We start from the raw sequence: 15,374 nt of genomic DNA, 5'->3' as shown, positions 1-15,374 counted from the left end.
CGAACAAGGCGAGATTTCCACATACCCAGTTTCCGATACTTCGGAGCACAAAAATTGCGCAATTTATCACAAGTTATCACCAAATACGGAATAGCGGGTTGATCCTTGCCAGTCTGAGATATCACAATTACAATTACTCAGATATTGCTGATACAAACGTGCCAATTCCTTGATCAACCAAAGCCGCTTAGCACTACTCGCAAGCGTATGATCTCTAATCTAAATCCTACTCTAATTCATTCATATTATACCTTCCAATAAAAAGAGTTTGGGAAATTCCATGCGATGCTATTGAATGTGTTGTCAGTTTAATTTGCTGACACAGCTGAAAATCCATTGAAAATCTGACATGGGAACCCCCGTATGTAACTATATACATATAGCACCCTTTTCCGTACGTGTGCTGACTTACAAACTTGTTTCGAAACTCAATTCCAGCTTCTCCACCATGGCGTGCGCCAATTCGAGATATTTTCCAATTTGATGGAGACAGCCTAACTATGTAGACGGAGCAATACGGAAATGATACAGGTCATACTCCACAACGAGCACAATTTTTCCCATACGGTCCCACGGCACTTTCCCATACTTGAGATATATGCGATCGACATATAGTGTCCGGCTTTATTGGTTCTTGCACGCGGCAGTGATATGCAGTTTACTATTTTAAACCAGATTTACTTTAAGACGATTTAAATGTGTGTGATATTGTATGTTTATTATACCAAAAGCAGGCGCATTTTAAGATATCCAAAAACAAAAAAAGAATTTTGTAATAAATGAAATTTTTTTTACAAACTTTTAACAGTAGAGTAGGGTTAATTGGGAAGATGGAAGAACCTTTATTTTTTTCTTCCTATTTGGTATAAAACAAAGAAAATTCAGAACATTAAAAAAACAAAAAACAATATCCTCACGACTCCACAGACCGGTGTTAATTGTTTAAAACACGATCAAAAGGTGTCCGTTTTTTCCACCCTACTATATAATAAAGAAAAACGATAATTTACTTTTTTAGCCAATTTACTCAAATCACGTTTTATAAATAAAGACAGCGATAGTGATCAATCACACAGAATGCATTAATAAATAGTAGAATAAACAACATACGTGTAAAGTGAGCGCGATGTCCCACACGTTCTATTGTGACGTAGATAATTAGCTTATGTACAGTGATATGTGACGTCAGGTGCGCGCGCGTTATTCTGCGCATTGGACATATGTCGCAGATGGTTCGCCCCACGAGAGCACTATTGATTATATACGAACAAAACCTGCGTTTCAAAACAAGATTTGTTTTTGGGGTAACTTGTTTTAAAAAATATGACGCATGTTTTGTTGTGTATGTTACTGGTCTTACATAACATATTGGAATTTTTTAACGTGACTCTTTTTTTTTCTGTCGGAAATTGCATTAAAAATACGAGTTCAGAACAAATTTGGATCCTAGTTTTAGTGTCACTACTCTATGACATGTACAGTGACTTTATACGATTATATATTAAAATATATTGTGTACAACAACGCCACAATATGTAACGTGTTCTGGAAACCGTAAATGTCCACAAAAAAATCTTTAATTAGTTTAATTGGTACTATACACACATTTTTAATAGACTCAATCCGCTCCATATCAGACACACTACACTTGCGATCTGTTTCATTGTTTTGTCACTAAACCTGTTTTACGATACAGTATAGTAACCACATTGACGTATGTGTCCCGCTATCCTTTGTTTTTATGCATTCACGTCACGTTTCGGCTGATAATGCGTCATTCCCCCACTCTACCGTAAGAATTAGGCTTATTCGCTGAACAGTAACCGCCGGAATGTGTAATACATGATAGAGAATGGACAAATGTTGCCCGCTTATAGAAGATGTGTTAAAAGTGTTTTTATGTTTATAACGTATATAGTACTGTGGGGAAATCTAACCTAAATCTCGTTTCATGATCGTGTTTTGAACGGTCAACAACGCCTTTTAGAGTCGTGATCAAACGGACATATAGTTATGTAATTGATTAAATATTTTGTGTTAAATACCAACTGGGACGGGAAAATTAAATCCTGTAACCTATAGATAGGGCAGGGGAAGACGGGACAATTTTAAAACATAATATCCAAATATCCTAATCGTAATTTAAACAATCAACAACGAACTAGGGGAGTCGTTGGAAACGGTTTTATAATTCTTTGAGTGTTCTTTGTTTATTACTAAATCGGACGAGAAAATGGAATGAAAAGGTGTCCCACCCCCACCCTACTAATATGTATGAGTTCCTGTGGGGTGCGTTTTCACATGCAATTGATTTTCTTTAGAATAATAATCAACGAAGTGCACGGTCCTCATCGATTTCAGATAACTGCTCCCAATCTTGTTGTAAAAATCGCTGCGCAATTAGAGATTTGAGAAACACATCGCATCTAGAAGCAAAAATAAATTTTCCTAAAAACAACTGACAACGATTTTGCCTTTACACACATTTCCCACACGACGAGATTTAAACCGCCTTACGGAAGTTCATGCTGTGGTCTCGCTATGCTTTAATTTAATAGATACTCAATCTTGCTGTTGTCCAAGCCCATTGCGTATACACACTGGTTTCATCTGCCTCCAATTTGGCAGGGTTTCGCAAACGAAAATCAGATATACGTGGTAATCGAATTTAACATTCAAGGTCCTTTCAATCAGAAATGTTACAGCCCGAGCCAGCTCGTTCGCCGATCCCTAAATTAAACTCTGTGTGGCCTCATAAAGCAGCCCGTTGGGAATTAGAGAGAGATATATAAAAAGTGTCTCTTGTTTCGGGAAAATATGAATGCGCTTAATGAAAACAAAAGGTCTCCTTTCTCTCAAATGCTCTTTTTTTGCTCGCGAAATTTTTCTGTTCGTCTATGTCCCGATGTTCGTCTATGTCCCAATGACAATAAGATCTAATTTCATGCATCTATAATACTTCCCTTTTTTCTGAGCCATATTTGTCTTATATAGCCCAGATGTTCATAGGATTTGCGGTAATTTAATGCCATGTGAAATCGTTATCACGTATTTGAAATATTTATTTTTAGAGCTTATTGATGCAATGATCATAACAATAACGATCAAAATCAAAATTAACACTAGCCATGTTAATCTGTTCACGCGGAAAGACACATGTATTTTATAGCATATTGATTGAACGTTCATTATAACAGAAACCCAATCCACATTAAATCTCTAAAACCACATTAAAAACAACTGTCTATTGGAGTCGTGAGAATACGGCTTTATAAATCTTTAAATGTTTTTTGTTTATTACCGAATGGGTCGAGAAAATAAAATGAAATTGTTTCCCATCTTCCCCTCCCTACTATACTAACAATCGTGTTTGCAAAATAGTTTTCTCTTCACGATTTGTGCTATAGCTATAAAGCATGGGCGATATAAAATGTGTCCAAAATGTCGCACTTATCTTTTTTTGGGGAAGATTTTATTCAAGACAGCGCTGTCTTTATGGCACCAACCCATCGAGAAAGATACACGACAACATGTAAGAGCAACACTAAATAATTCAGGCCGCTCAGCCAACAAAGAATGTTTTACCGAACTTGCTTCTGTTTCAAATCCCAGGATTTAGACTGTAAAACGGAAATGTGTATCAACATGTACATTGCAGATGCTGGCATTTAATACGTGACCAAAACACGGTTATGTTGTGTCATTACATGCGGCGTGTTGATGAATTAGAACTCACAACAACTTGTTTCGCGTCCTTGTTTGAAATGATGTCACCTAAATGCGTATGTTTATTACGCGCAATTGCAAAACGCACCAATAAACAAGTTACAAAAACGCAAGCTCTACGCACTTTGTTTTAAAGGTCTTCGATGACTAAAAATATATCTGGCAAACTACGTAATTCAAGACTATAAAAGACGCAAATATGATTCACAAAAAAAAAACGATAAAATACATCCTATGTTGGAGGGAAAAAAGTCATTTTTCAGAAAAAAATTATAAAATTCGCCCAAATTTTGCGAAAACAAGTTTGTTTTGTGTTGCTCGATCGCAGGTCTTTGAACTATTCACTCGATGTCTTCTAGGGCCTCTTGTGTCTTTTTCATTCCCTCGTCACGTGACGCCATATCTTCGATTCTGTTATAAAGTGCGCGAGCGTCTTCGTAACAGTTTCTTGCTTTTACCAATTGACCAATATCTTGGTACAGTAGCCCCATATTGTACAGCAATTGCGCAAGCGTAATGTGCCTGCAATAAAACTCATTAGGTTTATAGTAGAGCGGAGCAAGACGGGACACATTTTCAATCAGTTTTTTCGTCTCATTTGGTAGTAAATAAAATATATCAAAGAAAACCCTTATCGGTTATCTTTACAACTCCCGTAGACCGTTGTTAATTGTTTAAAACAAAATCAGGGTATTTTGATATTATGTGCTAAAGGTGTCCCTTATTTCCCCAACCGACTGTACTACAAATGTGTCTAATACTAATTAAACGCAACATTTTAAAATTTACGGGTTTACAAATAACATATTTATTATGGAGCCCTATATATTATCGGTTGGGGTAAGAGACCGTGTTATTGTTCTCTTTTATCCTCCCATTTGGTAGTAAACAGTATTTATAGAATTATATAACCGTATCCCCACGACTTTAAAACATCTTTCAAGTTTCAACCTGCAGTTGGCTCCAAACTTTTCCTTCATAATATCGACCCCTCTTTGTAACAAGGTTTCCGCCTGATCGAACTGTCGTAACTCGTAGTGACCGATCCCGACGCTGTTCAGACACTCGGCCTGGTTTTCCGCACGGAAGGTCGGCTCCACTTTTGCCCTGTCGCTGGCCGCCATAAAACTATCGTGCATTTGGAGAACAATGTTCATTCCTTGTTTTACCTTTGAAAATAAAAACAAAACATAATAGTGAGTAAAGTAGGGGAAGATGGGACACCTTTTTAATCTATTTTCTCGTTCCATTTGGTAGTGAACAGAGAACATTCAAGGAATTATAAAACCGTATTCCTACGAATTCTCCCCCACCCTATATAAGGCGAAAACTAATAAAAATCCGATGATTTTCGTTGAAATTATTAATGTAGCATATTTTCCTAAATATTGTAAAATTACTTATGAAATTCGGTGTATTGTATTAGATACTCGTGTTGTGGCATTAATTTTATAAGAACTGTCGAGGTTAAATTTTAGTATAGTATGTCGCAAGCATGGGTTAAGCTACTTGCCACCACCAAGAGAATAGCTCATTACCGTGAGAATTTAATTATTGTATTATCGATTGCCCAGTGATTGAAATTCTAAAGTGGCGTTAACGGATAGAAGTTGCGTTCCAATTTGTTTTGCGACGCGAATATGCTTAATCAGATCTGTACACTGGTCTTAGTCTTGTGTAATAAATTACTTGTTTTGATGTAATTTTTTACGGAAAACTTTTGACTTTTTTTGCATTATGTTTGAGGTAATTACAATTAGAAAGAGTATTACGTAGAAAATCGTGACCAGAATGGATGGAACCGGCTTTTCATGTTCGACATCATGTCATGTAAAATTGATTGAATTGTTTGTGTGATAGATCTATTCTTAGTTTTCTTACCGGTGTTGTCAACTCCCCTTCTGAGTTTGCCCTGCCTAGTGTTTTGATCAAAGCACGAATAACATGACGTGCCTTCATGACACACTCGCGCATGCGCAGAACTCGCTGCTTGTCATCAGTCAGTTTGGAGTAGGCATCTTGCGAGTCTCTGTAGCGACTAATAGCGGCAGTGTATCTCCCCGTAGCCTCAAACCCGCTCGCTACAATACTTAAACAAATACCGAGACATTGGTACTGAAATCCTGGATCGAGACCAGAGCGAACAACGACGTCCGAGAGCTTATCCTGCATTTTGAGTATGACTTGCAATGCCGTTTTTGCTTCCAGTGCACCACCATCTCCAGGTCTAACTTTTGCCAGCGCCTGAATCACGTCGTTCATTCCACCGATACATAGAAGCATTCCTTCAACGGCCTCCCTTCGGTTCTCAATCGCAGAGTAAAGGTCGTTTGACATCTCATAAAACGTCTGCGAATGTTCATACTGTTTGTTCTTTAAACTTTCTCCTGCCTTTGCCTTCGCATTTCTAGCGGCCGCCAGAACATTAGACTGCTGCTTGTCGGTTCGAATCGTTCTCTCTGAAAAGTTTCTGGACTTGGTGTTCTTGATAGATTGCTGATAGTGGAACCCAGCTTCGTCAATCCTTCCAAGATTGAACATCGAACCAGCAATAAGTTCATGTAGGTAGCAGTTCGTTTTTTCAAGCTGTTGCTCCAGCATGGGCAGAGCTTCAGAATATTGGCCCATTCTGTACAACTGAATTGCTTTATCTGCAAATCATAAGGAACTTTTAGCAACCGTTTTATTATGCGTTCAATCATAGTATACAGTTAACTATGGTTCAATGCAATATTTTAATGTTTATAAGGTGTATAAAGATCACGCATAACGTTATTTCTTTTATGTTTTATCCATAAGCGTGTTGTTGTTTCACCCTTGTTACTCGTAATTTTGCTGTTGTAGTTTCCATTTTTTTGTTATCGTAAAATAACAAAGTAAATTGTATTCATTCATTCATACATTCATTCAACAGTTACCTAAAGAATCCGTCGGGCCTTCCAAGTGTACCATAGCAATTTTGATATGAAAATGACACTCCAGCTCGTACACACAAAGTTTATGTCTGCTCAATCCACTTCTTTCGCCAACTATCATCAGATCGGCGAGCCTCTTCTCGAGATCATCTCTGTATTCCTCTGGGACTATTCCTGCCTCTATATTGCATGGTAAGAGGTATATTGCTATATTGCATGGTATATTGCATGGTCTATATTGCATGGTATATTGCATGGTTTTATAATAAGGTTTTACTAGTACTACAGTAAGAGTTGTTTGACCATGCCTGTAAAGTGTGATTTTTGATTACACACCGTAAAACTCGAAAAATGGCTGTAAAACATGCACCATCGGACTTGGTTTATGATTGTATTCATATGCATGTGTCAACTTTACGATTACGCACTGTAGATAAAATATGCCGTTATCAACTAAATCCCATATTACCTGATCATGTTTTGAACAACCAAAATAATATTTTTATAGTCGCGGGGCTGTATACGGTTATATAACTCTTCAATATTCTTTATTTACCAGCAGTAGCAATTGTAAACAAAAACAGAATAAAAACATGGTTCATCTTCCCTCGCCCCTACTATATGTATCGTGGCATTAGCTTATAACATTTCTATAAATGGTTTGCTAAAATCCTATAACTCCACGTTGGTACAAACCTAATTTATCCTCAAATCTCATAGCTCCCATTCGCTCTCTTATCTTCGTGCACCTTGTTATGATATCATCACGAATTTGGCGAACGATGTTATCCATACTGAAGAGCAGAGCGTTTCCCGGTGCAGAAGACGACTCGTCACTTTTGCTCGTTGTCTGTTTGCGGATAGACGTGGTAGGTCGATCTTCATAAAAAAAGTCGGTAATGTTAGAATTAGATAACCTTTATACTTTGGCTGTCCGCTTAGTGTATAGTACTTATGTTGCTGATCGTGTTTTAAAAAATTATCAACGCCATTTTAGAGTTGCGGGGTTCCGGTTATATGATTCTGTAAATATTTTTCGTTTACAACCAAATGTTTCTGTCCCATCCTCCCCACCCTACTATACAAATGCGAAATTACGGAAAGTTACGGTAAAACAACATTTGTACGCTTAATGTTAAAAAAACCACAAAACTTATTAAATAATACGCGGAAACGTACGTGTTAAACATTTTTTTCTAAAAAAAAACGAAAAAAAACGAAATACCTGTGCTTTTACTGTTCATACTACTTTTCATTGATCCTTGACTCGAAAGTTTGCTCTTTCCTTCCACTCTTTCCACATCTCTTTTCATTAGGTCCGATTCTCCATCTTGAGCAGGAACACTCATATCTGTTGGCATTGCTGACTGGAAATCGTCAGCTGAATCTCTTTTACCGCTTTCCTCTTGTAAACTTTTTGAACCTCCAATTAAGTGGGCCAACCTCATAGCTGCGTTGTTGGCTGCTTCTTCAACGTTATTCATAGTTAAAGACATATCTCTCTTACACACTAACTCTTCTGTATTTTAAAGTTTATTAACAAGTCAGCAGCAAGGAAAAATTTAGGCTGTGATATCTTTACACACAGAGTCGCATAATATGACTGATTCAATACGAATAGCATACCTTAGTATATAAAGTATTATCCCTTAGTAAATTATCTTTTTTTAAAGCAACGGAGCGTAAAAGTCGTTCGAGTTGCCCGTCGCGACTACTTTTATCACCAGGTATTATAATCGACTATTGTTTCCTCTCCATAACGACTAACTGAATTACTTCTCGTGCGGAACAAGTCACTTTTATTCAACTTTAGTATAACACGTCATTCGCCCTGAAAAGAAGTTGCAGAAAGTTCTCTATAATATTTGATCATGCTATGTAAATATACGTGCTAGGTTGTATATATTATATAGTAGTGTGGGGTAAAATGGAACATTGTTAGCACCCAATTCCCGAACTTCTTAATAGTCCGGTCTGTATATACATTTTGAGATTCAATCACGTTTTGCAGTTTTTTTTTGTAAAATATTTATTTCGTTTAGAGGAAAACGGTAGAAGAGACATCCACAGTATTTTTATTTACAACGTTACTTGGAATCTTTTTTTCATTATTTGCCAACGTTTTGTCCATGCATTGGCCACCCACGCTTTGGCAATGTTTCGTCAGTATTTTTTCATGTTACGTCCACTTTATGTGACAATTTAGCATTCATAGTTATTCTTCACAACTTTATACAAAGACTATAAAGTTGTGAAAGAGGTATAAGTAATCGTTGTCTAGTGTGTGTGTGTGCGTGTATTTACATGTTTTTAAAACATCAAGAAGCAAAACTTAAGCAGAAAGTGCCGTCATGCAATTCAGTTTACAATAGAGCCAAAATCGTTTTCACTTCGTAGACGGGTAAAGCTATCCCTCCTCAAGCGTTTATATATATTTCTATGCTCCAGAGTTCTGTCCTGTAAGCAACAAATTTCTACATCTACAACAAAATATGATCACTTTACATGTGGAGCAAGCGTTACACACAAGATCATGCGGGAACGTTTATTCCGTGACATATGTCAAACATCAACAATAAAATATCAATAAAATGTCCAGAACCAGCAGAGTACGTCTATGGCCTCTAGAAAAATGTCCATGATGGCCAGCAGAGTTGTGTTATACGTACAAAACATTATACTGAATGTTACAACTTTATCTTTGGGGTCTATGAACCACAGCGTCCACAATATAGAGTATTGCAGTGACGAAACCGACCACAACCCCTGCCAATCTTTCTCGGCAGTAATTATAATCAAAATTCGAACACTTCATGTACGCAGCAAAGCAAGAGGAAGCTGATAAGAACAGCAGGCAACTAATGACTGACCACACAAACTGGAACACCGTAAACGGTTTTGCTGACGATCTGTGATTAAAGTATAAGTTATAGGTCGTTAAGCTAGACCGAACAACCGCCAAAAAATGAAAAATCGACATACTTTGACGCCGGAAGAAACATTCGTCCTAGGAATACAAACACGCTGATTCCCCATGCTATGCAGTAAGCCGAGAGCGCATACGTCAATCCAATCTCGCACCTATGATGTAGAATTAGTAACACCAAATCAAACGAATTGAAATAGCACTAACGTACGATGTACGACACCATGAGTAACCAGAGTCGACCAGCAAACTAAATGAAGCAGCACCGCCTACTAATATAGCAGTCTTCAGCCAGCCTCTCCAAGTTGCAATGTAACCTGTGTTTAATGGATTTATCAGTTAGTTTAGTGGCGTACAGCAGGTTGGGGGAGACGGGACGCCTTTAGCATACAATATCGAAATATCCTATAGTATTTGGAAGCCGCGAGGATACGGTTCTATAATTCGTTGATTGTTCTTTGTTTTCTACCAATTGGGACAAAAAAAAAATAGAATAAAAATGTGTCCCATTTCACCACCCTTATAGTAAGCTGGACTAAGTTGGGTTATGTTTTAAATCTTTTTTCTCGTTCCTATTTTGAAGTAAACAAAGAACATTTAAACGATTATTTACCGTATTCCCGCAATTATAAAAAAGAGCTGTTAATTGTTAAAAAAACCAAGAAAAATGGGATATAGGTGTTAACGGTTTCCCATCTTATCCCACTCTACATCAAAAACCGAATTGGAAGTTGTTTGTCAACCAAAATACTCATTACGTAACTTACCGGCATTAGCAGGGGCATAAGAACGTAGGACGAACGACTCGACAGCGTACAGTGCAAACGTCATGAAACCAATGGCAGCAGCTGAAGCTTGTTTCGCGTAGTAAGCACTGAGTATGAATTGAAAGGTAAATACAAAGATTAATGTCTTTCTGGCGAGCATAATATATAATAATATTTAATTTTCGTTTATGTGGTATATGATGTTGTTTTTGTTTTCAACGTTTCGTCTGCCGTATATAGGGCAGGGTTTGACGCAATAAATAGTACTGTTGGGTAAAGATACTGTTAGCACCTAAGGATTCTTAGTTTACTAATAAATGGGACAAAAAAAGAATTAAGTCATGTCCCATCTTACCCCACCAAATACCATCAGATAAGCAAAAAATATAAATTTTAAGCAAAATTGCTTACGAGCCAGAGCTGCCGGTGACGTAAATAGAAAATGCGATCGAGGCGCCAAGAATATGAATAGTTGATAACCATGACCACAAGAAATCAAATCCGTCATACGTACATGAACCCCCGCAGTTCATTTGGCGAGCCAAGCCTGTATATATAAAGTTTCAAGTTGGGATGTCCGTTTCAAGTTAGGAAACCGTATTCACACGGATCCTATAAGTATAGACTGTTGTTAATTGTTTAAAACACAATCAGGACATTTGGACATTATGTGCTAAAGGTGTCCCGTCTTTAACTTGTGGAAACAGAATAAGTTTTGATATTAGGAACTTTGTATAAGCGCTACGCCAATACCGTACAGCTAACGTTTAAACGTGTTTGAATTATTTATAAACGAAACCAAAATGGAAATCTTACCGGTGGCATGAAAGAAATAGAACAGCAGAGAAATACTCCATGATATAATGTACGCTGCAAACGCCCATGTCTTTGCACTAGGATAGCTATAACTGTTACTATCCGCTATTAGTGCGAAAGTGGTGCAACCAAATAGAAGAACAAGAAACTTGATAATGCCTTCTTTAGATATCACGTACTTAAGCTTGCTTTCCATTTTTCTGCTAACTAATGTTAATCTCTTATTCCAGGCAAAAAGCTTGATGTCTGATTAAGCTGTTTAGTTATCTACATCAGGTTACGCCCTGTAAAACGTAAAGAAAGTCTTATCCAATCTTAGTTACACATTAATACGAGACAAGTAATTCCAGGGCTATTTACACATGAGGCGGTACTAACATTCTAACGTAGTCCCACAGGCCTAAAGTGAAATGACGTCATTCTAGCGGCCAGATAGTTCAAACAGAACCTACGTCTTATGTTTCAGTTCCTTTACTTTCTTAATACGCAATAGATTGACGTGCCGCTGTGTGTTTACGATGGTTTAATTAATGCGTGGACGCTAAAATACCAAAAAGAGAAGAATGAAAAAAATGCGCGGAGTTCAAATAATGTCTTGATAGTTTGATTTATCATTGTTACACTAGTCTCTGTTTGTTAATACTGCGAACTAATAGTACGTTTCTTTCGGTTTAAATGTTTAATAGAACTATTTCCCTTTAACTGCGTGTGTGCTTTTAATTACGTTCCCTTGAAATACTATAGGCTGTAAAACGACTACGTCCTGTACTCGTGTGCAACTATATGGACTTTTTTCTAGCCTGCATTGTCGTAACTCACTGTTAGTTTTACAACAACACTTCGTACTTAGAGCTAGTTTTAGCATAAACAAATATAAAACGACCATCTGTTTAGTATTTAATGAACAAACACAAACATTTTACTTACTTATCAGAACAGAAAATCCCTTTTCAAAACTGAAATACTTTTCAAAACCGAAAAAGTTTAGAATTTTTTTGTCAAAAATATGATTGTAAGCGTCTAGATAACACAGGACTCATTTTTATTACAACATAAAATTGCAACCTTTTCAACATTCAACTTGCTTCATGATTCTCCACAAAAAATGTTAAAAACTTTGTCGGTAGGTGCCAAAGTGCTTGTGAATGTTAGAGACACAAAATCTTTTGTCAAACTAACTCTGGGTAATATATGGTGGGAATAAAACTTTTCAGTAAAGTGTGACAAACAGGGTACCTATATTTCATAACACCCCTAGCTACGACTATAATAGGCACAACAAAAGTGGAAATAAATAGAATAAACAACCGGGAATAAAGTAAAACACATTTCTAGTTACGTTTTCAAGATTTTACAGGGAATTTGCAATAAAAATAAACAGAATTGAGATGTGTGGAAAATTTAAAATAGTTTATGGTCTAACACTTGTGATGCTTCACCATTATGTGTTGCTACAATTTATATCTAGCTTTATTAGTGTGCAGGGCAATGCTATGTGTCTGTTCTTGTGAATGGTTTCTTGGTATTAAAGAGTCCTCTTAACACAAATACTTGGCCAACCATTACAATGATCATGATGGTGACTTGAATTGCAGACCAAATCTGACAAGGTTAAACAAAAGTATGTTTAATAAAAACAAATATGATAGGGTTAGGGTAAGGGTATTATATACAGTAGGGTAGGAGAAGGTGGGACAGCTTTAGCACATAATATCCAAATGTCCTAAGCGTGTTTTAAACAATTAACAACGGTCAATGAGAGTCCTGAGAATATAGTTTTATAATTCTTTGAATTTATTTTGTTTACTACTAAATGGGATGAGAAAAGACGGTTAAACAGTGTCCCATCTCCCCAGGCCCTACTGTATATATTTTTAAACATAAGTGTTTGGGTTTTTTCTCAGGCATTCGCTAAAAAATGATAATACTTAAGAATGGCTCACAGCATTGGGTCAGCATATAGAACACATAACACATTATTGAAACATTTCAGATTCAAAGTTTGATAATACTGCCAATAGCTATATACTTAAACCTAAAGTATATGTCTTTTTGAGAAGACAGCTATTCAGACCTTGTGGTCACTAATTCATGGGTCATTCATTATAACAGTCACACAAAAAATCATCCAAAATTGCACAATGTTTAATGAACAGACACATACATATTGTATGAAGCCACCCATACTATAAGGTTGGTAAAATACTTGCAAATGTGATAAATAAAAGCTCCTACCTGCACCCTTGTGTTAATTCCTTCGGCGAATACTCGACCAAGAGATTCACGTAATCGGAAATGAGTTTGCGAGGCAATTACGTTCTTCATCCCTTCGTGTATTGTAACACACGATGTCTCCATCTAAATATAGTTTTTTCAGTAAAGTTTTTTTACACTGTAACAGTTTTAGAAAAAAAAATATGAACAAATTTTGAGCCCCAGTAATTTAAACAAGTGCTTAAGGTTATTTTTTAATATTAACCAATTTTGGCATTTATATGAATCTGAGTTACATAGCAGAAATGCGGAATGTATAAAAGAAATCCAGAATTGGTTGTTTCTACAGCCATATTTCTATACTAGTGTATGATGTCTCAAGTAAACTGCATTTTATATTTAGTCTTCTAATAGTAAAATTTATACAGAAAAACAGACTTTATTTTGATTGCAATAAAACACCAAACATTTTGAAATTTTGTAACTTCCTTCTCCTTTTTAAAATTAAATGAATTGCAGTGTGTAGTTTTCAGACTTTTCAGACATACCTTAATGCAGGTAAAATAGTTTTGAGTAATATTAAGCAGTATAATACCTGGTTTAATGCAGTTGCTCTGTCCATGGTATCAACAAGTGGTTTCTCATCACCAACTATCATGGAAAAGTAAATTACTTTGTGGGTGATGGTTGAAAACTCGTTGCTGAAGCAAATCTGAAAACAATTGAGTTTTATGCCTGACCATCAAGTACATTTTAGGTAGAATTAGAAGGTATAAATTCTATGTACTGAATTTACTGTATGGCAGGTTAAAAGATACCAATATACAATGAATGTGCAAAAGAAATTATTTAACATTTTGCACAATTTTTTTGTCCGAAAAAGTCACTTTTTTGCCCAAAAAAAAACACTTTTTTACTGATTTTTACACTCATTAATAAAGATTAAAGAAAGCAATGTCAAATTTTTAAAAGTGATTTGAGACAAAACCTGCACAATTTTATTGGTGTTATAACACCATAATACCATTTTCGCAGTATACCTGGTATGCACCAGTCTTCTGTGCATCCCACGCGTAAGAATCATATTGTTTTCGTTTCTCCGAATATAACTTCAAACCATCAGGGTCTTCAATGGTGCAATCCACATCGTACCTCCCACCACTTATAACCTGCCAACACAAAAAAAAATCAAAATTTGACATGAATGTAATTTATTTATTTATTCTCATGCGTGGGGAAATATTAGTTGGCATAGCATGAGTGTTTTTGTTTTATACTCATTGTGCTTGCTTAAACATATTTAACTTTGTTGGTGGTTATTTAGAAATGTTCCCTTTTATTGTATGGCTGACATTTTAGTCATATAGGTATTTTTTTACATTCTGTCAATGACTTAAATATTTTTACACAAACACAGACAAAACAGTGCATTGGAAAGTTAACTTTTTAGACAAACGATTTTTTCCCTTTATTTCGCTACTTTAACCAGGTTTAACACAGTAGTTTTGATTACAAACGACATGATAGTGTATTTTTTACCAAATTGTTAAATTCTATGAAAAAGATCAGGATAACCCAATTTTCCCAATTTGGTAATTAAAACACTGTAGTAATGTAGTATCACATGACATGCATGCTTACTGGTAAACGAATTTTCAATTTAAAAGTTTTATTTCATATTAAACAGTTATACATTTTAACACCAGTACCTGGTACTCCATCGTTGCTCTAGTGTCTTTGGTTATGTCCTGAAAGAAACATTGTTTCGAATTGTCTTCGAGTTCGTAAGTAAGCTCCACGCCATAAGTAGTGTGTACACCAAGAGCAAATAAGACAATAAATAGTAAACACTGCATTTTCAACTCTATCTGTGTACGAGCATTCTTAATTAAACCTGCAAATAACGCAATTTAAAAACAAGTTCTTGTAGCTTTTTGTCAACACGTACAGAATTAAAAAACTTACACGTATAAAAAAAGCAGTCATTTCGCCAAACACAACCACGCACCA

General features: G+C 36.1%; 3 protein-coding genes across 4 annotated transcripts; all 3 read right to left on the bottom strand.

The window, feature by feature from the left end:
- Nucleotides 1-3,770: 3,770 nt before the first annotated feature.
- On the bottom strand, nt 3,771-8,157 carry LOC108949418. Its single transcript, XM_018811432.2, has 6 exons — nt 7,867-8,157; nt 7,338-7,520; nt 6,645-6,821; nt 5,608-6,377; nt 4,678-4,895; nt 3,771-4,248 (listed from the first exon to the last, which is right to left on the bottom strand). The coding sequence occupies exons 1-6, from the start codon at nt 8,135-8,137 to the stop codon at nt 4,068-4,070; spliced, it is 1,800 nt and encodes a 599-aa protein (XP_018666977.2). The 5' UTR covers nt 8,138-8,157; the 3' UTR covers nt 3,771-4,067.
- Nucleotides 8,158-9,172: 1,015 nt separating this feature from the next.
- Nucleotides 9,173-11,892, bottom strand: LOC100178597 (myeloid-associated differentiation marker-like protein 2). 2 transcript variants are annotated; one of them, XM_002126565.4, is made up of 6 exons: nt 11,151-11,892; nt 10,746-10,881; nt 10,335-10,441; nt 9,775-9,884; nt 9,624-9,722; nt 9,173-9,550 (listed from the first exon to the last, which is right to left on the bottom strand). In XM_002126565.4, the coding sequence occupies exons 1-6, from the start codon at nt 11,344-11,346 to the stop codon at nt 9,500-9,502; spliced, it is 699 nt and encodes a 232-aa protein (XP_002126601.2). In that variant the 5' UTR covers nt 11,347-11,892; the 3' UTR covers nt 9,173-9,499. The 2 variants fall into 2 exon arrangements, with proteins under 2 accessions (XP_002126601.2, XP_009858308.1); XM_009860006.3 differs by having other exon boundaries at nt 9,779-9,884.
- Nucleotides 11,893-12,024: 132 nt separating this feature from the next.
- On the bottom strand, nt 12,025-15,292 carry LOC100180963 (transmembrane emp24 domain-containing protein 7). The gene is made up of 5 exons (XM_002126351.4): nt 15,074-15,292; nt 14,405-14,533; nt 13,960-14,076; nt 13,386-13,508; nt 12,025-12,752 (listed from the first exon to the last, which is right to left on the bottom strand). Exons 1-5 carry the CDS (start codon nt 15,218-15,220, stop codon nt 12,642-12,644), a joined length of 627 nt encoding a protein of 208 aa, XP_002126387.1. The 5' UTR covers nt 15,221-15,292; the 3' UTR covers nt 12,025-12,641.
- Between the last annotated feature and the right edge of the window lie 82 nt (nt 15,293-15,374).

The sequence above is a fragment of the Ciona intestinalis genome, chromosome 4 (assembly GCF_000224145.3).
Source record: "Ciona intestinalis chromosome 4, KH, whole genome shotgun sequence".
NCBI classification, from domain to species: domain Eukaryota; kingdom Metazoa; phylum Chordata; class Ascidiacea; order Phlebobranchia; family Cionidae; genus Ciona; species Ciona intestinalis.
This window is presented reverse-complemented; position numbering and strand designations above follow the sequence as displayed.

Bases quoted from the DNA above. Each gene is read 5' to 3' on its own strand.
- LOC108949418 (XM_018811432.2), bottom strand. From the start codon at position 8,137: ATGTCTTTAACTATGAATAACGTTGAAGAAGCAGCCAACAACGCAGCT. The intron at 7,521-7,866 runs GTATTTCGTTTT...TTTTTTATGAAG, and splicing joins TATGAACAGTAAAAGCACAG to ATCGACCTACCACGTCTATC. The intron at 4,249-4,677 runs GTTGAAACTTGA...GTTTTATTGCAG, and splicing joins AAGTTTGGAGCCAACTGCAG to GCACATTACGCTTGCGCAAT.
- LOC100178597 (XM_009860006.3), bottom strand. From the start codon at position 11,346: ATGGAAAGCAAGCTTAAGTACGTGATATCTAAAGAAGGCATTATCAAG. The intron at 9,885-10,334 runs GTAAGTTACGTA...CATTAAACACAG, and splicing joins TTATGCCCCTGCTAATGCCG to GTTACATTGCAACTTGGAGA. The intron at 9,723-9,778 runs GTACGTTAGTGC...TCTACATCATAG, and splicing joins TACTCATGGTGTCGTACATC to GTGCGAGATTGGATTGACGT.
- LOC100180963 (XM_002126351.4), bottom strand. From the start codon at position 15,220: ATGCAGTGTTTACTATTTATTGTCTTATTTGCTCTTGGTGTACACACT. The intron at 14,077-14,404 runs GTATACTGCGAA...AATTGTTTTCAG, and splicing joins AGAAGACTGGTGCATACCAG to ATTTGCTTCAGCAACGAGTT. The intron at 13,509-13,959 runs GTATTATACTGC...AACTATATTTAG, and splicing joins GAGCAACTGCATTAAACCAG to ATGGAGACATCGTGTGTTAC.